Genomic DNA, 25,601 nt, shown 5'->3' on the forward strand with positions numbered 1-25,601 from the left:
TCATTTTTTTTGCGATATTCTAATTTTTCTGATGTATTTATAGAAGGAAAGACTCAAGTTTTAAATATTAACTTTCATTTCTACGCGAAAAAATTGTGATAAATAAATTGCTAGCAAAAATTTGTTAGTTTACAGTATATCAATTAATAAGACTTCATCAAAGACAAAGATTATGCAACTTAATCTTAATATTTTTTCAAGAAGCTGTTTTAATAAATATTTATTAAGGGCTGTTCCATTAAAACATGGGAAGGCACTTTAAAAATAAAATGCTTCGCTGGGGCGCAGCTTGATACGACCGCAGAGGTCGAACCCTGAACAGTTGGGGCAAGTATGGACACAACATTCAAGCTTGATACAGCTCTGAATTTGGATTGTTATTAAATATTTGACACAGCATAGGTTTCTGACACAGAAAGAATGTGGTCTAAGAACTTGAATTTTTTTAATTTACCTATTATGGTCCAATGTCCAAAATCAAAATACATGGTTAGATTCAGCATATCAAAGAACCCCATATATTCAATTTTTGTTAAAATCAAACAAAGTTTAATTTTGGACCCCAACTTGGACAAACTTGAAAACTGGGCCAATAATCAAAAATCTAAACACATGTTTAGATTCAGCATATCAAAGAACCCCAAGAATTCAATTTTTGCTAAAATCAAACTAAGTTTAATTTTGGACCCTTTGGACCTTAATGTAGACCAATTTAAAAAACGGGACTTAAAATTAAAAATCTAAATACACGGTTAGATTTGGAATATCAAAGAACCCCAATAATTCAATTTTTGATGAAATCAAACAAAGTTTAATTTTGGACCCTTTTGACCTCAATATGAACCAATTTGATAGCGGGGCCCACAAATAAAAATTCTAAATTCATGGTTAGATTCAGCATATCAAAGAACCCCATATATTCAATTTTTGTTGAAATCAAAAAAAGTTTAATTTTGGACCCCAACTTGGACCAACTTGAAAACTGGGCCCATAATCAAAAATCAAGACACATGTTTAGATTCAGCATATCAAAGAACCCCAAGAATTCAATTTTTGTTAAAATCAAACTAAGTTTAATTTTGGACCCTTTGGACCTCAATGAAGACCAATTTAAATAAAATGCTCCGCTGGGGCGCAGCTTGATACGACCGCAGAGGTCGAACCCTGAACAGTTGGGGCAAGTATGGACACAACATTCAAGCTTGATACAGCACTGAATTTGGATTGTAATTAAATATTTGACACAGCATAGGTTTCTGACACAGAATGAAAGTGGTCTAAGAACTTAAAAAATTTTCAATTTACCTATTCATACATGTGATGGACTGTGAAACTCAGATCAGGAGATTGGGAAATTTTGGTCAGGAGATTAGGACTCAGATCAGGAGGTTTTTAATCGACATTAATTTTGTTGTAAATGTAACCGTGTGCTGTAAAAATGGTCTTTTAAAGTGTGTTTTCTTCAACTTTCCATCCAATTTATTATGTTTATAGTACCCTTGTACTTATAAAGTTTCTCCATCTTTATATTCTACATGTTCAATCTAACATTGTTTTTTTCCAGTATGTTCTTTAAATTTTTTACTTCATATTCTATAAAACAATCATTGCAACCAGAACATTTGTTTAGCTATCTGCAAATAGTTATTTTTTTTTTTTCTCTTGCAAATAGTTTTTATTTGCAAACTCAGAAAATCATTCTATCTGTGAAATTAGGGTCATAGTTATTATATAAATTTCAATTTAAGCCTTGAAAGGAAGTATAGAATCCTCAAATAATTTTCAAATTATTATTTTTTTATTTGTCCTAAGACATTTAAAATCATTTAATAACCATCCTTTTATGATTATTTGTTCAATTTATATTTTATTTATATTCTTTTAAAAATTTTCATTATTAAAAGGAAAGTAACTTAAAACAGGATAAATCAAGGGAAGTAACCCAATAAATACACAGTTTTTGTTACACAACGGCAGTTAGCCTGAGGTAAAAATCGTTGATTACCAGTATGTTTGACACCCAAGCTGACAAGTGAAGCCATATAATTATGCATGTTAATTGATTTACAGGTAAAATATAACTTCAGGTAATGTCAGTTACACCAGATGCCTGAGATGATATGTTGGGCAGAAATTTTTCATTCATGAAAAATTTCATACACGGGATTTTTTCCTCTTCAACGGGAGGTCGGGAGGAGACCCCTGAAAACGGGATTATTGTACTCCCGTCGGGAGGTTCACATGTATGCCTATTCAAACCATATCATTATTATTTGCTTTTATATATAAATCAGAAATAACCAATTTAAAATGGAAAATGTTAAAGAAAAAAAATGAAAAAAAAAATCCCCCCCAATTTTTTGAACCCCCTTATGATTCATCACCCCCAAACTCAATCCCAGCTTTCCCTTTGTGGTATGGTACCTTGCAGTACAATTTCAGAGAGATTCATACACTTGAACACAAGTTATTGTCTGGAAACTAGAAAAATGCTTGTTTTTTGGCCCCTTTTTGGCCCCAAATTCCTAAACGTTTAGGGCAATTACCCCCAATCTCAATTCCAGCTTTCCCTTTGTGATATGGAACCTTGCAGTACAATTTCATAAAGATCCATACACTTACACACAAGTTATTGTCCTGAAACTAGAAAAATGCATGTTTTTTTTGCCCTTTTATGGTCCCTAATTACTAAAATTTTGAGGGAAAACCCCCAAAAAAAATCCCAGCCTTCCCTTTGTGATATGGAACCTTGTAGTACAATTTCATAAAGATCCATACACTTACAAACAAGTTATTGTCATGAAACTAGAAAAATGCTTGTTTTTTGCCCCTTTTTGGCCCCTAATTCCTAAAATTTGGAGGAAATTACCCCAAAAATCAATCCCAGTATTCCCTTTGTGATATGGAACCTTGTAGTACAATTTCATAAAGATCCATACACTTACAAACAAGTTATTGTCATGAAACTAGAAAAATGCTTGTTTTTTGCCCCTTTTTGGCCCCTAATTCCTAAAATTTGGAGGCCATTACCCCCAAAATCAATCCCAGCATTCCCTTTGTGATATGGAACCTTGTGGTACAATGTCAGAGAGATCCATACACTTACACACAAGTTATGTCTGGAAGTTACAAAAATGCTTATTTTTGGCCCCTTTTGGCCCCTAATTCCTTAACTGTTAGTACCATAACCCCCAAAATCAATCCCCACCTTCCTTTTGTGGTATTGAACCTTATGGTAAAATTTCATTGAGATCCATTCACTTAAACTAAAGTTAGAGTGCGAAAACTAATGTGTATTCGGACGACGACGCCGGACGACGACGACGACGACGACGACGCCAACGTCATACCAATATACGACCACAAAAATTTTTTTGCGGTCGTATAAAAACGGGACCCAAATTAAAAATCTAAAAACACGGTTAGATTTGGCATATCAAAGAACCCCAATAATTCAATTTTCGATGAAATCAAACAAATTTTAATTTTGGACCCTTTTGACCTCAATATGAACCAATTTGATAGCGGGGCCTACAAATAAAAAATCTAAATACATGGTTAGATTCAGCATATCAAAGAACCTCATATATTCAATTTTTGTTGAAATCAAACAAAGTTTAATTTTGGACCCCAATTTGGACCAACTTGAAAATTGGGCCCATAATCAAAAATCTAAATACATGTTAAGATTCAGCATATCAAAGAACCCCATACATTCAATTTTTGTTGAAATCAAACAAAGTTTAAATACTGGACCCTATCTTGGACCAACTTGAAAACTGGGCCCATAATCAAAAATCTAAACACATGTTTAGATTCAGCAAATCAAAGAACCCCAAGAATTCAATTTTTGTTAAAATCAAACTAAGTTTAATTTTGGACCCTTTGGACCTCAATGTAGACCAATTTAAAAAACAGGACCCAAAATTAAAAACCTAAATACACGGTTAGATTTGGAATATCAAAGAACCCCAATAATTCAATTTTAGATGAAATCAAACAAAGTTTAATTTTGGACCCTTTTGACCTCAATATGAACCAATTAGATAACGGGGTCCACAAATAAAAAATCTAAATACATGGTTAGATTCAGCATATCAAAGAACCCCATATATTCAATTTTTGTTGAAATCAAACAAAGTTTAATTTTGGACCCCAATTTGGACCAACTTGAAAACTGGGCCAAAAATCAAAAATCTAAAAACATGTTTAGATTCAGCATATCAAAGAACCTCATATATTCAATTTTTGCTAAAATCAAACAAAGTTTAATTTTGGACCCTTTGGACATTAATGTAGACCAATTTGAAAACTGGACCCAAAATTAAAAATCTAAATACACTGTTAGATTCGGCATAACAAATAAATAAATGTGATCAAAGATTTTACAAATCTAATGCGCCATACTGTGCAATTAAAGATTACTTCTTGAAATTTTTCAATATTTGAAATTTGAAAAAAAAATAATATTTGAAGAATAATTCTTTTTAATTTCTGAAATCTGAAATGAGAAAAAATTGGCCCCCCACAATTTCTTTTTATCCCCCCCCCCCTTTTTCCCCCAAAAAAATTCTTTCCCTCAAGATATGGTCATAATCTCAATTCAAATTTCCAATGGAGTTGGCAACCATAATTACCCATTTAAATTTACCATAGTGCTAACTTAATCTATTTTATAATAGCATTAATAAAAATATAGTGTCAAATCTTTCATATGGATTTTTTTGTAAAAAAAAAAGATGAAAACATTTGCAGATATTTTTACTGGTCTTCCTTTATAAATATGCATTTCTTTAAACATAATTTAAAAGCAGTGTAAGGGAAGTAACCAAAACGTTGTATTTGGATTACCTCCCTTACACTGTTTTAGATTATCTTTATTGTTCATTAACCATTACTTTATACATAATTTAAAAGCAGTGTAAGGGAGATAATTTCAATGATGTATTTGATTTATCTCCCTTACACTGCTTTAAATTATGTTTTGTACTAAAGTATTTGTCCATCAACCAGGACAACCTTGTTTTTCCCCCTTTTTTGCCCCTAATTCCTAAACGGTTTGAGCCATAACCCCCCAAAGCAAATCCTAACCATCCCTTTGTGGTATGGAAACTTGTAGTATAATTTCAGAGAGATCCATACACCGTTCCACAGTTATTGTTTGGAAACTAGAAAATGCTCATTTTTGGCCCATTTTTGGCCCCTAATTCCTTAACTGTTGGTACCATAACCCCAAAAATCAATCCCAACCTTCCTTTTGTGGTATTTAACCTTATGGTCAAATTTCAAAAAGATCCATTCACTTAAACTAAAGTTAGAGTGCGAAAACCAATATGTATTCGGACGACGACGCCGGACGACGATGACGACGACGCTAACGTCATACCAATATACGACCACAAAATTTTTTTGCGGTCGTATAAAAAGGTAACCATCTATAGATTCAATTAGATTTGCACTGTAAACAACGATATTTGACAAAGACTCATACTTTTCAAAAAGTTTCCCCACTCTCTTTTAGGACAAAAAAAAAATATTGAAGATAAAAAAAAAGATGAGAGAGGACACTGACTACCTTCTAGACTATTAGACTATAGAATTTTGCTTTGCTTGTCACTTTCAGGCTACTCCTACGTCATCATATTATTCCTTTCATATTTAAGTATATATGCATGTAGAGTAGATTGAAGAAAAATAAAACATGCAACAAATTTACCGGAATGGAAATAAAACATGTGACAATCTATTTGATAGTCAAAAGCTTCTTAACTAGCTTTACACAAATATAAGTATGCATGACAGACAAACATAAAGGTTTTTTTGTATGGCATATATATATATATGTACATTTTTTATTAAATAGTCTTAATTTCTAACTGTTCATCTACCTGATCGGGAAACTAATTCAATATCATTGCCTTCCAGTAAAAATTCATCTTTCTGGGATGAGGCCTTGATGGTTACACCGCTCAACATGCTCACTTTTCGGTTGAACTTTTCACCAAGAAAGTTTCTGATTTCTACAGCTGTTCCATTGTCAAGTAAGACAACATTGATGGGGAAATGGGCATATACTGATCTCATTTTGTACAAATAGCCCTGTAATAAAAATTATTTTACTGTAAGTATCATCATGATAATAAAATAAATGAACATATACTTTCTGTTATTGTTTTATACATAAATTAGGCTTTTAGTTTTCTCGTTTGAATTGTTTTCATTTGTGATGTCAGGACCTTTTATAGCTTGCTATGTGGTATGGTTTTTTTTCATTGTTGAAGACCGTATAGTGACCAGGGATGGGCACGATTACTGACAAATGTAATCGATTAATAATCCATTACTTGGGGAATTTTTGTGTATTTGATTAATAATCGATTACTCTGATTTTTGTATGTAATTGATTGCAATCGATTACATAATCAAAAGTAATTACATTACTTTTCGATTACTGTCAATTACATGCTACAAAATTACAAAAGAATAATAAAGAAAGTTTAACACAAATATGTTGTTCAACGTATGTATAGGGGAAATTTGGAACTTTATAAAAACAGCATTTAAAGCATTGTTTTCAAATTTTAAGTTGACAGTTGTTTTCTAGATGGAAGCTCTTACTGAGGATCCGAAATATTCAAAAACTCTTGAAATTTTGGTTTTCAACAGGAGTGAGTGGTGATAAAGTTCTTGCAATGACATCACATGGATTCAGTCACTTCTTTATATTTTAGGTTATTTTCTCCATATTTTGCAATTTTTTACTGTCATACTGACTTATGTTAGGTATTTTGTATTTACTCATTTTTAACTATATTTGAATATAGCTCATTACAATGTTGGAAGTTTCCTCTGAAAAAATATTAAAAAAGTAGAATAATTAACTAGTTCAGCTTATTTCAAAGATGTAAATTTATAATTAATACATGCATGCATTAATCCTGTTGTTTGGATAACCTCCCTAATTACAGGTTATAAAACTGCCAATGGAGAACATTTTATAACCTGGGGCAATATAATGTAAATCTGTTCTTAATAAGACATAATTGAAATCAAAACAAAGTTGGCATCTCATTGATTAGAAGTCCTTGATCATCTGATTAGTAAAGACAAGAAGTTTGTTGAGAATTTTTTATGCTCTATTAAAATTATAAACAATATGTATTTTTAGTGTCAAAATGGGATACATGTATCTATTTTTGAACAAGAATTTCAATGCATAGCCATTGGTACATTGTCAAAAGGATTTTGTATACTTTCTAATTTTGTATATCATAATATTATGACGAATCAACTGTTTATCTATTCTAGCTAAAATTCCAACTCTTATTGATAAATACGCTTTAATGTCAATGTAGTACAGAACTTAACATAAGACTCATTTATTATTTTAATCTATTTTCTTTTTTCAAAATAAAAGGTCTTTAATTTATTGAAAAGCATTGAAGACAGTAAAGTCAATTGTTTCAAAAGCTGGATAAACAGTAAAATTTGGTGGGAGATCTGGTTGATCATAATCCAGCTTGAGACAATAGATACAAATAAGGCATTTGATAGACTCTGAAGTCTTATTAATACATTCTATTATATACGTACTATAAAGTGAATTCATACATATTTTCATTTGAAAAAGGTTATATTTCATCAAACTATTTTACTAAAGTAATCGAAATGTAATCGAAAAGTAATCGATGATTACATCATCATTTTTGCTGTAATCGATTAAATTACGATTACATGTAATCGAAAATGTCTTCGATTACAGATTACTGTCGATTACTGGAAAAAATGTAATCAATTACAATTGATTACGATTACAGATTACGATTACCCCATCCCTGATAGTGACCTTTAGTTGCTAACTTCTACCGTTAAAAGGCTTGTATAGTCCACGGTTTTATTCTCCAAAATTGAACCTGCCAGACAGGGTGAGGACTATAGAGTACGATAAGCAAGTAATAAGAGAAAAAATCAATTTCGCGAGGTGGTTAATTTACGTTCCGCCATGTTTGTTATTGATATTGTAGAGGGCACTCTTATCGTTTTCAAAACTAAAAATTTTACCTAATCCATAGTTATATGTTATTTTTATTCAATATCAAATATATACTGTAAGATTAAATAAAATGCTCCGCAGGGCGCAGCTTGATACGACCGCAGAACAGTTTGGGCAAGTATGGACACAACATTCAAGCTTGATACAGCTTTGCATTTGGATTGTGATTAAATATTTGACACAGCATAGGTTTCTGACACAGAATGAATGTGGTCTAAGAACTTAAAAATTTTAAATTGGACATTCACCTATTATGGTCTAATATCCAAAATCTAAATAAATGGTTAGATTCAGCATATCAAAGAACCCCAAGAATTCAATTTTTGATGAAATCAAACAAAGTTTAATTTTGGACCCTTTTGACCTCAATGTGGACAAAGTTGATAACGGGGCCCAAAAATCAAAAATCTAAATACATGGTTAGATTCAGCATATCAAAGAACCCCATATATTCAATTTTTGTTGAAATCAAACAAAGTTTAATTTTGGACCCTTTGGACCTCAATGTGGACCAATTTAAAAACGGGGCCCAAAATCCAAAATCTAAATACACGGTTAGATTCAGCATATTAAAGAACCCCAAGAATTCAAGAATAAAACCCCATTGAAATTGGTCAAGAAATAAGCAATTTATACAAAGTAAGTTCTTTTGCACAATACTGTGCAATTAAATATTTCTTGCTATTGCGCAATACTGTACAATTGACAATTTCTTGCTATTGCGCAATATTGTGCTATTGGATATTTCTTGCTATTGCGCAATACTGTGCAATTGAAGATTTCTTGCTATTGCGCAATACTGTGCAATTGAAGATTTCTTGCTATTGTGCAATACTGTGCAATTGAAAATTTCTTGCTATTGCACAATACCTATTATATAATAATTTACACATCCTGTTTGGTGTGTATCTCCTACCATATCATTATTATTTGCTTTTAAATATAAATCAGAAATAACCAACTTAAAATGGAAAATTTTAAAAGAAAAAAAAAAGGGAAAAAAAAAAATCCCCCCCCCCCAAATTTTTTGAACCCCCTTATGATTCATCACCCCCAAACTTAATCCTCACCTTCCCTTTGTGGTATGGTACCTTGCAGTACAATTTCAGAGAGATCCATACACTTGAACACAAGTTATTGTCTGGAAACTAGAAAAATGTGTTTTTTGGCCCCTTTTTGACCCCAAATTCCTAAACGTTTAGGGCAATTACCCCCAAACTCAAACCCAGCTTTCCCTTTGTGATATGGAACCTTGTGGTACAATGTCAGAGAGATCCATACACTAACACACAAGTTATGTCTGGAAGTTACAAAAAAGCTTATTTTTGGCCCCTTATTCCTTAACTGTTGCATTGGTACCATAACCCCCAAAATCAATCCCAACCTTCCTTTTGTGGTATTGAACCTTATGGTAAAATTTCATAGAGATCCATTCACTTAAACTAAAGTAAGAGTGCGAAAACCAATGTGTCTTTGACGACGACGACAACGTCATACCAATATACGACCGAAAAATTTTGCGGTCATATAAAAATGCTCATTTTGGGCCACTTTTTGGCTCCTAATTCCTAAACGGTTGGGACCATCACCCCCAAAAACAATCCCAACCTTCCTTTTGTGGTATTGAACCTTTTGTTAAATTTCATAGAGATCCATAAACTTAAACTAAAGTTATTGTCCGGAAACTAAATGTCTTTGGACGACAACGACGTGATAGCAATATACAAACGCAATTTTTTTGCGGTCGTATAAAAAAAGTATTTTCATTGTGATGAGTATATTTTCACTTCTCCATGGAAAAGGAATCAGAATTTTGAGAACTATTGAAGTTTACAGGAAAATCCACAAATTTTGAATTCGAATACATTTTTAGACTAAATTCACTTTAAAAGGTGATTGAAGTTTGGGTAATATCTGTACAGTAGTTTACTGTGAGGTGTTATATTAAGGAATTTTACACATTAACAGATATTATCAACACTAAATAAAAGTGTTTTTCCTAAAAATTTTATGTGATGATTTTATATAGTATAGGACGAGTAGATTCTTTAATTTTAAATAAAAGATAAAATGTAAATTTCATAATGAATAAATCAAGATTTAAATTCATCTTCGGCATGCCGTTAGAGATACAAAAAAATAAAACAGAGAGATGTCAAGTGATTGTACCTAATTCACAACTATCTTTTGTACCAGGTGAACTTAATATTTATCTGAATGCAAATGTGTAAAGTGCTGAGTGTCTTTTTCACACTAAAATATATGACATTGAAATTACATTCCACAGAAGAAAACATACCTTTGTTACCCCTTTTATCATGTTTTCAATATGACTGCATACAGTTCTCACAGCAGCCAACTCTTTCCTTTTGCCAAACCACTTCTCTACTTGAATTGTATTTGACTTGGGCATACTGATATCCACAGCCAGATGGCGGAATTCTCTTACGAGGGTCCCTCTTGGTCCAGTGATAGTCACCTTACGGGATCGTACCTTCCCTGTAACTGTAACAAAAATTGAAAATTAAAAGTTTTGCCATTCAAAAGACCCTGCTATCATTGTTAAATGAATTAAAAAAAAAAAAAAAGCAATTGAGGTAAAAAAAAATTCCCTGGATAAAATAGGCCCCTTTTGGCAAATGATGTACAGTTCTACCTTGGACAAACTCTGATAAAGGTGGCTATAAAAACAATGTCCACCATTATATCACCGTAATGTAAATTACATGTGTTATAAGTAATAAACTCTCATGACCTCAGTTCAATTGACTTCTCTATGAAGGAAACTGATTTTTTTTTTAATTTGATAGATTCAGGTTTTATATTTAAGTATTAATTTTAGTAAGCTTGTTTCATCTATATTATCAAAACTTTAGAAGCGTCCATTCCATATACTGTCTAAATGTTTTTTTTTTTGTTCACCATAATTTGTATACATACATGTACTTTGTCGAAAATCTAGCCCAACAAAGTTAGATCTGCAAATTATTTACAAATTTTAGTTCTTCCCTTAGCAGGATTTGAGCCCATACTTTATATCATAAATATATGCTTTGTATGATAAAACAATGATAATTATTCATTTTAAAAAACTTATGAACAATTTCCTACATTCAGGCCTTTCATAAAGAAGTGGTTCTTTTACACTTCTAAACAAGTTATTGATATATATGCCCTAATTAAGAAATTTTCATACAAGGTATCAATATTATACATACAAAAGTACCTCCTAAATTCTTAACATCTCATGCAATCCACATAAAAGATAATGGAATCCTTGTCATGCCTGTGTTACAACAATGTACAATGACCTTTTTTCATTAAAAAAAATAAAGATATAATTTCAATGGTTTTCTGTTTTGAGTTTGAATGCTAGCAAATTAATAATTCTTAATTTTGGTCCAATCAATTTTAGGGGGTCTCGGTGGCTGAGTGGTCTAAGTAGTCGAACTATTAATCAACTAGGATTGTCAGTTTTCCTACAAAGATTGGTGGTTTCCTCCACCAATAATAACTGACTGCCACAAAATAGCACAATGGTGCTGAAAGTGGTGTTTAACACCTATCAATCAATCAACTAATCCAATCAATTTTGAGACTTTCTATCTGTATACCTATATTTCTTACCACCATGAAGCCAAACGACAGATTGTTTCGTATAAATCATTGTAAATTATTTTACAGGAACAACCTATTGTATTTGTTTACTTGTTCTTTGCCCTGTGATTCCTTCTTACTGAACTTCGATTTTTAATGTGCTGCAGCACATATCTTTTCAGAGATATACTTACGTCCATCAGGAATAACGACACACTGGTTAGAGTTCAGGATCTTCATGTTGACTCCTAAAATATATATAATAACTATACATTAATGGTTGGTCACAAAGAATATAACATTTACTATCAGGTTCTCATCAGACACTTGAACCTTATGAGAACTTTATTATAAAATTAAAGCATCAATAAAATTATATATATTCAAATTATACCAATTCTTTGTTTCAAACCCAGGGCGAACAGAATCTATACCCTTACAAAAACTGGACAAACAACCAATACCACAAGTACATGTAACTTAGCCAAATCTACCATATATACAACACTTAAAAAAGATATGCCTAAAATACAGTCTCAGAGGGAAGGCAGATAAAAAAAATATTGGATTGTAGTTTGTGAAGTTTTTGACTAATTAAAACAAGGAAACAGTCAAACTTTAATAGTGCTTGTTCGAAAATGACAAAAGTCCTTATGGTACATGTATGCACTTTTTGAATTATGGAAAGAAGGGCGAGCAGAAAATTCAGTTTTTTTTCCATAGGCTGAAGGCTAAATAATTGAAGGTATTGTTGTTTTGCAAATCAGGAAATTTGGTACTGATGACAGAACATTATTTATATCTAAAATTTGTTCTTCTTATGTCTATTGCTATAGTCGTTTGTTTCTGCATCTTGTTGCAAAATGATGTGCCACTGGGCGATATTCTGTTATGTCGAATTCGTCAACACCCTCAGATTTGGTGACATTTGAAATGGTCAGAAAGTTGTGAAGCTCATACGACGGTTATAATAATACGCAGGTCTCAAGAAAACTACCGTTCAACCTATACTTTCATGCTGAAGAGTGAAACGGTTGTGAAAAGAATGCTGTATTATTCCTTCTACACATCAATTGGCGAATTTGAAGGTATGAGGTGTTACTGTATATGTGTGTGAAGATATAGGATATTCGCTATTGTCAGATGATTCATGTTATTAAGGGATATTTAAGGATAGAAATCAGTTTATTTATTCCATCGCACCTGATTTCGTTTCACGACCGGAAAAGGCAGAATAAAGGAAGTGGGATAAGAAGCGCGACTGTACGAACTTCCGGTAAAAACAAAGCACACGTTGAAGAACAAGTCAGATTTTTAAAAAATGTAAAGATATTGACGTTTTATACCATTTAAGATCGAAATGGCTTAATTGACTAGGTTAAATTTACTGTGAATCAAAATTTGGAAAGATATGCAATTTTTTTACACTATTTTCTCATTTAAACACTTCCACAAATGAGTTCTGTCACTGTCAGTGTCACTGTATTTCACTATTTGGAGATTTATGACGAGAGACCATATATCTTTATGATTGGGTACATTCATTAACATAAATGAGCAATTTATGATTAGTTAAGTGTTTATTGTGTAAAAAAAGTCATATTTTGAATGTCTTTCTTGAACTACTATAAGTGTTGGACTTTGAAATCAATTTTTTTTCTCAGGCAGGCTGATACATGTATCTTTAAATTCAAAGATTTTTGGAGTGCCTTTAAAGTGCAAAACTATATAGAAATGAAATGAATCAGAATGAATAAAAAAAATCAAAAACACGAAAAGAATAGGCCACTTAACAGCAATGCAAGACTTTTCGACTTCACTGCCAATTTGGCCAAAGTCGTATCGGCCACACAGTCCTTTCGGCCACAGTTAATTCGACCATACTGCCAGTTTGGTCATACTTTGTAAAGGTGTTACAGCCAAGGTTTTTATTGTTATAAAGGGAGGAAAATGTAATTGAAATTGAAAAAGTGTATCAAATTATGCATGCAATAAGACTATTCATTAAATGGGAATTTTTATTATAAATGAAGTTTTTAATATACCGAACAATAACGTTCATTATCATCAGAGACTTGTCATTTCTTTGATATATGTCTTAAGTATTAATCATGCTTTTGTCAGTAATTGTTGAGAAAATACAAAACAAGATAACTATAATAATAACTCTACTTCAAGCTGATACAAAATTACTGTTGATGAATATATTCTGTTAACAATACATAAGGCTTGAGTAGCTCTTTGAAGTTTTGACCTTGTGGCATAAATGGAACCCAAAATGCTTGATTAGGAATAAATAAATAATCATAAATATCCATTGAAAAAACCATAAAGTCAGCTCGCACTACATGCATTAGTGATGGCTTTAGGATTTTATGCAGTCGTTGGTGTCTATGTTTCTCATACTTGTGTTTGTTATGGAATAAATATTTACGATCATTTACATGATAATTGATTCAATTTTTCTAATCATGTGCTAATGGGAAATCTTTCTTTCGTTAAAGAATGACACAAATGACATATTGTTATTTTCTATTCTCTGTAATGAAAAAAATATATCATTCAAGCAGCAATGTCAAATTGAAACGTTAAAGTAAATGTGTGACATTATGAGGGAGCAACCATTTAACTTCAAGGGGGGTTATGGTTTTTGTCTGAGTAAATTTTTTTTTTAGTTTTTCGATGCTATCAATCAAATTATTTTTTTTTCAAAATTTAACACTATAAGGTATGGGGAAAATCTGGATTCAGAATATTTTTTTTGTCATCTGCCTGACCATAATATTTTTTTCATCAAATTGGGGATCAGAATATTTTTTAGGAAAAAACCATAACCCTTCGCTGAATTCATGTGAAATATAATATAATAATAATAATAATAAATACTTTATTTAAAGACGGTAAAATCAGTTAGTACAATACTAATCTCCCCTGATGCCCTCTGAATAACTCAAAATATAATAATATAATAAATACATATACATACATACATGTACAGATTTTTATGCAAATCAAATGGTGAAAAACATACAGAATCGTTTCATGAACATATTTTCTTAATGATTTACAAGACAAATATATGGATTTTTAAAATATAGATAAATTTCTGTGATAATCGTTATTGTTAAATAATTCACACAGATAATCAGGTGCGATACTATTTACACACTTATACATTAATACTCCTTTGTGATATGTGATTCATTTTTGAAAAGTTAACCATCCTTATTGTTTGAATAAAGTTTTTGATGGAGTATCATGTGCTTTGTTAAGAATGATTCTGGCTGCCCTTTTTTGTAATTTTAACATTTTTTCCATATTTGAATTACTTGTTTCTGTCCATATTGTACAGCAATAATCAAAAAGAGGAAGTACATATCCATTATGAAATAAACATAATCTTTTTGTGGAATATAATGCTTCAATTGATTTAGTAAACCTAGTCTGGTTGAAATTACAGTACATATCTTAATTGTTGATTCCATAAAAGACAATCATTGATTAAAATGCCAAGTAATTTTTCACTGTTTACATTTTGTAAAAGAATTCCACTGTATTCTATCTTCAATGTTTCTTGTATGCTTTGAAGCTTCCTATGTGATCCAACCAACATAGATTTTGATTTTTTAATATTTAAAATCATATCATTATATCACACCATATTTTAAAAGTTGCTATTTCGTCATTAAGTTTATCACATATATCATCAACGGAACTTGAAGAGTATTTAAGTGTTGTGTCATCCGCATACAAATCAGTCTTTGTATGATTTAGTTGAAGTGGGAGATCATTAATATATAAAAGAAATAATAAAGGGCCTAGAATACTGCCTTGCGGTACACCAAATATTACTTTTTTACCTGAAGATATGTTGGTATTTATTTTTACTTTTTGAGACCTGTTTGATAAATATGATTTGAACCATTTAAAAGAAAGAGAATCAAACTTATACATTTCTAATTTTAATAATAAAATTGAGTGATTTACAATATCAAAAGCTTTTTTAAAATCTAAGAATACAACTCCCGAATAGTTTCCTTGATCCATGTTAATAAACAATTCTTCAACAATTTTCGTTAGAGCTGAGTGACAGGAATGGCCGTGTCTAAACCCAGACTGGTACTTATAAATCAAATCAAATTCTATCAAATATTTGTATATTTGGGAATAAATAATCTTTTCAAAAATCTTCGATAAAATTGGAAGTACATTGTACAGATATTGGTCTATATTTGTTCATATCTTTTGTGTCACCACTTTTATGGATAGGTGATACCCTTGCACACTTAGATGGAAATGTACCTGAAAAAAAAAAACGGTCTTGACTTATATCTTGTACCAGATTGGCATGATGAACAAAAAAAAAAACAACAACAAAAAGACAAGAGAAGCTTCTACTTCTAAAAAAAATTGTTTCAATGGCCATGTTTGAAAATATTTTCCTTATATAATGATTTCAACTCTTAAACATGTTAAATAGACCTTATTTTTGTACATTATTGTATAACATATATAGTAATGGACTGTAGTTAATAGATTCTGCTGTAATCACATGCTGAGGCGAAGGGTTTCATTCAACCCTTCCAAATTTTATAAGCATATCTAGCCAAAAGGGTCATCTGAGCTTTTGTCATCACTTTCTGTCCCTCTGTCTGTTCAGAGTAAATTTTACACATGTTCATTTCTGCAAACTCAAGCTGAATATAAGTTAACCAAACCAGCAAGAATTCATGAATTTCAACCAATCAACAATGGGCTTAGGAAATTTAGTTGATGGAGACTTTGGTTGATTTCCTTACTCAGTCTGCCAAATGAATGTAAAAGCAGGTATGGATCTGTTAACTTTAAAAAAAATCAACATGGGTTGTGTTTTCCTTTTTCCCAGGATTCAGCAAAATCTCTAGTACCCTACAAAAAAATATGAAGACTTAAGCTTAAATTAGCATTCGTTGTATGTACTAGGACACACCCGTGACATCCCGGCTCCGTGACTGCATTTAAGTTCCTACTTGTACGCCTTATTTTTAGCCTGGATTTTTAGTATTCGTATTGTCATTTGATAAAGTCATGCTGATTATAAGGGGCACAGTTTTCTCTGCTTTCAAAATCTTTCTGTTTGAATCCCGCCCAGGGTTTAAGCCAGGATTTTGAGGGCTTTAGTCACTTTTGCGGGAGATGAAAATCAACCTTACAATTCCCGCCTGGTTTTCTTATTACAACTGGAAACTTCTTGTAGATATATTTTTTTGGTCAATGTCAGTGATTGAATTTAGTAGTGTCAATCACTATATACTGACGCAGTTCAGATGTGATTATGACCCGTGTATAGAAAATCCCAAATTCACCATTTGGTGGTGCACCTGACAGAGACGGAACATAGAGTTTAGGTAATGCCATTATGGGTAACAGTTACTATTGGTATTGGTATCGGATTCGACCCAGAACTTGTTAATTATTGGTAATATTAATTATGTGGAAAACAATAGGGACTGGAATGATGTAATTTTTAATCAACACTATTGTCCCATATTAGTTATATATAAAGTTGAATTCTTTGATTCGTTGTTTTTACGTCATCCCGCCTTACAAATTGGACCTCGTTATTTTAGTAGTATAGATATATAGAAAAGTAAATGAAATTTATTTAGCTTAGGGGTCAAATAGAGATGTTTCATTTATCTCAGGGGCCTCGGTGGCCGAGTGATCTAAGTAGTCGAACTACTGTATCACTAGCCAGTCAACACTGAGGTTGTGAGTTTGAATCCCGCACTGGGCAGGTGCACTCGACTGCAATCTTAATTGACTAGGATTGTCAGTTTTCCTACTGAAGGTCGTTGGTTCTCTCAGGGCACTCCGTCTTCCTCCACCAATAATTTGACTAGGATTGTCAGTTTTCCTACTGAAGGTCGGTGGTTCTCTCCGGGCACTCCGGCTTCCTCCACCAATAAAAACAACTGACCGCCATGGAATAGCACAATAGTGTTGAAAGTGGCGTTAAACACCAATCAATCAATCAATCAATTTATCTCATTTCTTATTTTTCAGCTTAAAATTTGGAGATGGCTGATAATTTTGGCCAGGATGAATTTTACAACTTCAACTATGATCAGCAGCAACAGTCAGCTGGTTATGATATGGGTGGCAATAATTTCGGACAAGATCCGTAAGATATTAATATGTTACATATAATATTGAATACATATAACATTTATATAACAAAAACATGAACCCCAGTGCACTTAAAGATAAGAAATTTATGAGCAGTCACATCTTACCATCTTGCAGTTGCTTATTATATTCTGTAGGTTTTATCACATACCTTAGTGTAGGGTGTAAATGTAAGTAATCCTTACTTGAATTGTTCTGTACAGTCTTGAGGAGTTCAGTTTATTCTGACCTTTCATGTCTTGTAAATGGTTAATATAATGAATAGTACTTATGAATAGTTCATTTTGAACCCTGCTTCCAGATTCATGTGCCCTTTCTTACCTCTTTGGTCTCAGTGGACATCCTGCATTTACCATTATGTATTATTACACTGAATGACACTGAGGGAACAGAGATCTAGGCAAAATTTCTTATAGAGTGAATAAGAATAAGCCAGATTCTTACCAATCACATAATAGAGTAACTGTTTGGGAGAATTTGCATTATTTATTTATTTCATGAAAGCAGAACCAATGCAGTCTCTTTCAGAGAAAGATATTTATTAAAGAAAAAATATTTATTTACTTATTCACTGCCATTGCACCCAATATTGGGTACATCTTTGCTACTAAGTATCTAGTATGAATATTTGTGATGTCACATGATTCTAGAATATAAGACAATTGGGAGAATTCCACATTCAAAAATACAAACAAAATGCATCTAAAGTATATGCCTGTAATACGTGGTTCCAAATGCGAGAACAATCTGTACAATCTTAACTAAATCTCTTTCAGTCTGACCCAGGCGTTTTCCGGAAAAAATGGTGAATTTGTTTTAAAATTTTAGATGATAATACTAAAAAGATGAAAAAACATTGAATATTTCTTTTAAGCATTTTACAAGAAAAGATTACTGTTAGTGCATTCCATAATATAAAAATGCATGATGTAGGAATTGCTTTTCATAGAAATACAACACCAAGACTTATTCAGATAGATAGTCGTTTTGGAGAGAAAAAATCCTTTGAAATAATGTTTGGATTCAATCTGATTAAAATACAGATCCTATGACCATAATTGTCTATAACGGATCGGACAAAGATCTGTTCTACTTTCTGTTTTGCTCATTTTTATGTCAACCAATGAAATATCTGCCTCCAAATTTGTTTAATGTTTGTATCATTAGATCTAGATCCCAGAACCAGGAAAAGGTACAAATAAAATCTTTTGTTACTCTGCTTCCATGTTGAGCAAACGGGAATGTGAATATTTTTTTTTGAGGTGACAGTTCATTTTGGGGTCATCTTCTTGGTCCACTTGTAAAGTATGTTAAAAAAATCAGTGACAACTATTTAGATTAAAACAACTAAACTGTAAAGTGCTGGGTGTAAGTTACAGGATAAAAACAATATATGTTCATTGTCAGAAATACAGAATTTATTTGTACTCGCTTTGAAACAGGAGAAGAGCATACAAAGTACATATATATATAAACAAGTCTAAATTGAAAACAATGTTCAGACCTATGATTGTGTTGGATATATAAGAACCGCAATTTTTATACGTGTGCATGCAAAACAAACTTCCTGGTAGAGGGGTCTAAATACAGCACAAACAACACTTTCCAAAAGACCAAAAAAGTGAAAAAGTATATTTTAACAAAACGCATTTGACTAGCAGGTCGAACAACAGATGTTCTTAAACACTGCTGACTGCCATGGCGATTGCCAAATAAATGGATCACCAGATGTAACAAAATGGATCTTAATTATTAATTTAATACCAAACATAAAAACAATAAACTTGTGGAAAAGATGGTATACGATATATATATATATATATATGTTTTAATAAATTCTTTCAATACTTTTTTAAAAATTTTTATGGAATGAGGTTCCAACTACATCAGGCAAAATTGAACTTTGATAAACTATAAGCTGTATATATGGGATCAGGATTGAAAAAAAGTATGCTTTATTTCTTTACAGACAATTTGCACAGTTTGATTATGGACAACAGCAAGGATATGGGGACCCAAATGCCTATGGAGGCAATAGAGACCAGTACTCAGGTCATATTTTGACTCCAGAGCCTGTGCAACAATATGATCCAAATGCTGGTGGCGAGAACTATGATGAGGAACCACCTTTGATGGAAGGTACACAAAAAATATAATTGCAATATTATATTCAGTGTCTTACAACCCATGACAATGTTTGCTACAAGACACTATATTTATATATCTTCACAGACCCTTTTTGGGGATAGATTAAATTGCTGTTCAAGTGTTAAACCTCATAGTCCTCTGTTGGAATTTGTATACCGGTAGAAATCAATATATATAAAAAATAAGATGTGGTAAGATTGCCAATGAGACATTATCCACCAGGTGTTAAAAGAAAGTGGATGTAAGCAATTATAGGCCACCGTATGGCCTTCAAAAATGAGAAAAACCAATACCGTATAGTCGACAATAAAAGGCCAGTGAGTGACATGAAAAATGTGAAACAATTCAAACAAGAAATCTAATGACCTAATTTATAACAAAAATTTATGAAAAACAAATATAACAGACCTGAACCAACATCAACCACTGAACTATATGCTCAGGACTTGAGACAGGCACATAAAGAATGTGGCAGGGTTAATAAACCTTTTAATTCTGAAATGTAGAGAACCAAATGATTACTCATTCATCAAACAACCCCAAATTCACAAAGAAAAAAACATCTAATTCGTAAAGAAGTCTGCAACAGTTAGCAGTCAAGATATCTTCATTGTATTGTAAAACATTGATTGTTTTATACGTAGATAGAGACAATTTTTGAATGTGAAGTGAATTACTAGACTAACAATAGTTGTATCAATGGTAATCAGTGCATTTGAAGAGACTTTTCCAGAAATTAACTAGTTTGTATGGACTTATATATTCAAAATCTATCTTAATGCTAGTACAATTATCATTTTCTACTCTAATTAGCTTTGCTTCAATTACTTAAATTACAACATGTGGCTCACAAAAACAGTATTATTGTCTCGCCTGCAACAAAAGTCACAGAAAGCGAGACATAGGGATTGCTGTCTGGCGACGGCGACGATGATGACGGTAAATTAGCAATTTTCAATGTTAAGTTTTCTGCTTAATTTGTTTGATAGGATCTACTTGTGATAGATCAATGATATTTTGTATGAAGTTGCATTACTATCAGTACATATCAGATTGATGACTAAGTCATTGTCCAGTGACTTTGAATTAATTAGCAATTTTCAATGTTAACTTAAGTTTTCTGCTTAAGTTAGTTTGATAAGTTCTACTTGTGATAGATCAATGATATTTTGTATGAAGTCACATTACTATCAGTACATATCAGGTTGATGACTATTTTGAGGCCCTGTCCCCTAGGTTATGGTCCATTCTGCTTAAGTTAGATTGATAAGAACTACTTACAAAAGACAACGATACTTTCTATAAAGTTACGTTACTATCTTTACATCTCAGTTTGTCAACCATTTTCAGTCCCTGCCCACTAGATTATGGTCCAGCGACTGAATTAATAAGCAATGTTGCTGTCCATCAGATTGTCTTCATCTGAATTTTATGCTGACAGGCAAGACATATCTCTGTGTCAACAGTTTACGTATCATGGCCTTGTTGTCATCATTTTCTAAACCAATGTGACCTGACATGCAGTAGTTAAGTTAACCCTTGATGTTGCAATCAATAAACTTTATAAAAATTATTGAAGGTATACTGATCCTTATGTCGGTTTGTCAATTCAAAGAATTTTTCATAAATAATTATAATTTTAGCACCTTCTATATTATTTTTTGAAAAAAATTACTTTTCAAGATTTCATTGTCATATTGATGTACAAAAGGGGTAGGTTAGCTGTAAAATTTCACCAACAAATGATTGGGTATCAATGAAAATATAAGAATTTTTGGTACCTCATTGCCATATATATTTCAAATGTTTTGTCCTAATTGATTTGGGTATTAACCTCAGGTAAAACATTGTCTTTGTTAATCTATTGAAAGGATGAGAACAGGTGTTTGCCAGGTCTAATCACTGCATTTATTAGTTTTAAATTAAATTAAGAGTTGTCTCCCTTTGACTAAATACTTTTTTTCCCTTTCTTTCAATTATAAACTATTTTCTGCATAAAAGTAAAAATTGAGGAACTTATGTACTATAAAAATGTATGCTTATAATGATAGATCATTTTGTGATAACTAATTATAGCATTCTAGAATATAGTATGTGAACTCAGTAAAGGTTAATAAATGCAATATTTTCAAAAAAGAAAACAGGGCAAATTTTCAAATTTACATTGAAAGGGTCTACAATAGATATTTTAAAATTATTTTTGACATCATAATTAAGGAAAGTATTGTCATTTTCTTGATTCAAACAGAAACATATTTTTTTTCAGAACTAGGAATCAACTTCGACCATATTACACAGAAGGTAGGATTTACATATTTGCATAGTACTGTGTATTTATATTATTTATGTGTGATATACCAAATTCCATGTTGACAGACAAACCACAAGCATATAAAAATGAAAGAAAATTCTGAAATTGTGTCCTAGCCTTCCTACAGGGGTAAAGATTATATAGATATTTTCATATATGGGTATAATGAAAATTAGATATTTTTGTGTGTACATGTATATTATTGAAAATATGCAGATATCTTCAAAATGTAACAACTGTGAACTTCTTTCATTATATATTGTGCTGGTATTGTGTATTTTCTCATAAATGACCAATATACATGTTCAGAATGAAATGTTCAATTTGAATATGATTTTTGGAAGTTATATTCTGATAAGGTGGAAAAGATTTAACATCAGCAAAAGCTGCAATTAGTTGCACTTTTTTTGGACAGTTGAGGAATTTTTAAGGAAAACAAATTTCATGGTACAACCAGAAGTAGTACCAGATTATCCGGGTAGATCTTTAGTATGCTCCCCCATCAATTTGCATGCTGGTAAAAAATGTCTTTAACCTGCAATGCTGTACAGTATATAAAAATATCAAGTGTACTAACTATATTTTTAACCCCTCCTATTAAAATGATTGATTAATTCATTCCAATTATCACTATTCCCTATGCTTTAGTAGCTCGGAAATATAGCATTGCCATTGGACTTTAAGTAAGCAACAATAAATCCATCAAACACAGCTAAAAGACGTCTTAAATTTTGGATCTGTATTTATTAAGTTAAACCAGCTGCTATCGATAATGTATTGACTAGTTGCTGTCTCCTATATCATAATGTCGAATTGACAAGAAAAAATATAAATTTTAGTACAAAGTGCATTTTTATGTCAGATAATACAAAATTCGCAGGAAATTGTTTGTAAATAAACAAATAAAAAACTAATTAACAAGTTTAGTATACATTACATAGATGGGTGGTACCAATATAATTTGTAATGAAAAATGTTTTTGATGTAATATATAACAATAACATTATGTAAATGACATTGTTTTTGGTTGGTAATGAATCCCTTTGAATTCTACTTGACAGGGTCATGTTTTAATTATAATATGGAAATTGTATGATTATTTATATAGGTATAGATCTATAAATTGTAAGATTGATATGGTTGTTTCATTATTTGACAGATTTTAGCAATGTCTTTATGACTACAAATGTCATATTCGGCTTTCTTTTCCCTTTAGTAAATCTGTATATCAATTTTAGCCATGGTTGTTTTAAGATTTTTACCAATGGTAGGCCAATATGGATGAATTATTTTACCTTCTGTCCTTGTGCATTGGTTTAAGCAGATGCAGCATACCCCATGATAAAATTAACATCAAAGTAGAGGAATCTATTTAATTCTTTCCTATACGACAGGACTGGTGTGACCAAATATTACCTGATAATACACTGCATAGGAAAACTTCTTTGCAAATTTCGTTAAGACTGAGATTGTGTTCTTATGAAATGGAAGGCTGTACAGTGACCCATAGTTGCTTGCACTATTTGGTATCTGTGGATAGTTTTCTCATTGACAATCATACCATGTCTCCTTACTTATATATTCAACAATAAGCAGATAGCAATACAAAAGTGGCCAATTCAGGTTGGAGTTTGAAGGACTCCGCACTATTTTTACAATTATTGTACAATTATGCTCCACTTTCCTCGAATTCCTTGGATCTTTCCCTGTACAATACAGATTATAAAATGATTTTTCCTCTGGAGAAACCTTGAATTTGTTAAAAAGGTCTGTGTTGGTCGTTACTTATTATCTTGTCTATTGCCCAGTTTCAATCTAGTGCCTGAAAATCATTTGAAAAAAATTAATGAGCTGCTTGTATCTCCATACAATGATCTAGATAGCTGTTGACTTCTCACTTCAAAAAGCAATCTATAGGTTAATTTAAATGCTTGATATTTTCTTATATGATAACATTATCAATAACGGTCAGCAATTGGCAGGAAAGTTGTAATAATTTGTCAAAAATGAATGAATTGCTTGTATCTCCTTACAATGATAAAGAATTCTGTTGACTTCTCACTTCAAAAAACAATCTATAGGTTAATTTAAATGCTTGATAATTTTTTATATGATAACATTATCATTGAGGGTCAGAAATTGGCAAGAAAATTGTAATAATTTGTCTATTGGAGCCTTATTAACTTCTGGTTATTAGTTATACTGTAGATTCTATCAGCACCTGTTTGAAGCATAAATATCAGGAATGCCTTAGGTTAAATATATTGATTTCGTTTAGCATCGTCAATATTCTGATTTACTAATTAGTTGTTTTTACCAAAGAAAATTTTGCTGATAAGCAGCATAACTTGTATTAGCAAAATATTTTTTCTTGTAACACATCTGTGGCTCATTTTGGCAAAACATTTTATGATTAATAAAGGATTTAAAAAAGATTTTTATGTGTGTGAAAAGAACTGCTGCTCTTATACCATCTTATACCAATTTTCTAACAGTATATATATTTACTGGAGTGAAATTTTTTTCATATATAGGGATGAGGACCACCTCCGGGTGCGAGATTTTCTTGCTGCGTTGAAGACCCATTGGTGGCCTTCGGCTGTTATTTGCTCTTTGGTCGGGTTGTTGTCTCTTTGACATATTCCCCATTTCCATTCTCAATTTTATGAAAATTTTAAAACCAGCCTCTTGGATTATTTGAATCTTATGAGTTTTATTTGATGGATTGTATTCTGTTAATTTGAAATTAGTTTCCAGTCTTTTGTGTCTTCTATAATAATATCTCATCACATTCTCATTATTCAACAGTATTTAATTCATGTTGTATACATACAATATGCACACTTTCTTGGTTAAATTGGCCCACATAGCAAGGTACTTTGCGATTGCCATCACTTGGCATACATTGTCTATAAAATTTATCTTTTCTCTGAACAACTCAGACAATTCTATCCTAACTTGCTCACATTTATCTGAATTATGTTTAGTTTATGTTTAAATAGGAGGCTACTGTCAATCAACCAATGTGGTTGCTATTACTTAAAATAAACATTCAGCTTATTGTTATGGGCTCTACAGTGACCTGTTATTGTTCAAATGTTTGTCACTGGCAATCTTTCCACATCTCCTTACTTTATAACTTGAATAACTCATGTATTTTAATGGTTTTTTTTGTCAGTTGAAATGAGAAATAGGACAACTATATTTGGTATATAGAATAATTGCATGGTTAAAGCTTAATCATGTCCTTCAAGTTCAGACAGGGTTCACCTGACTTGACATCATTTCATGGATCTGATCAAACTTAAGTTGTTGTAGTAAAGT

General features: G+C 31.7%; 2 protein-coding genes across 3 annotated transcripts in view; one reads left to right on the top strand and one right to left on the bottom strand.

Moving 5' to 3' along the window:
• LOC127715119 (60S ribosomal protein L9-like) overlaps positions 1–25,601 on the bottom strand; it is a 327,893-nt gene that overhangs the window by 623 nt on the left and 301,669 nt on the right. The window contains exons 1-4 of one of the 2 annotated variants that reach the window (XM_052221162.1): positions 12,854–12,892; positions 11,845–11,898; positions 10,353–10,558; positions 5,889–6,099 (exon numbers count right to left, since the gene is read on the bottom strand). In XM_052221162.1, coding sequence (XP_052077122.1) covers positions 5,889–6,099; positions 10,353–10,558; positions 11,845–11,890 — 463 coding nt within the window. In that variant the 5' untranslated portion in view covers positions 11,891–11,898; positions 12,854–12,892. Of the gene's footprint in view, positions 1–5,888; positions 6,100–10,352; positions 10,559–11,844; positions 11,899–12,853; positions 12,893–25,601 lie in introns of those variants that run through there. The other variant, XM_052221163.1, reaches the window with a different exon arrangement.
• The window catches only part of LOC127715115 (protein YIPF5-like), an 84,906-nt gene continuing 72,217 nt past the window's right edge, over positions 12,913–25,601 (top strand). The window contains exons 1-4 of the mRNA XM_052221159.1: positions 12,913–12,973; positions 17,696–17,813; positions 19,788–19,957; positions 22,233–22,267. Of these exons, the coding sequence (XP_052077119.1) occupies positions 17,710–17,813; positions 19,788–19,957; positions 22,233–22,267 (309 nt within the window). The 5' untranslated portion in view covers positions 12,913–12,973; positions 17,696–17,709. The remainder of the gene's footprint in view (positions 12,974–17,695; positions 17,814–19,787; positions 19,958–22,232; positions 22,268–25,601) is intronic.

The sequence above is a fragment of the Mytilus californianus genome, unplaced genomic scaffold (genome assembly GCF_021869535.1).
Source record: "Mytilus californianus isolate M0D057914Y unplaced genomic scaffold, xbMytCali1.0.p SCAF_9, whole genome shotgun sequence".
NCBI classification, from domain to species: domain Eukaryota; kingdom Metazoa; phylum Mollusca; class Bivalvia; order Mytilida; family Mytilidae; genus Mytilus; species Mytilus californianus.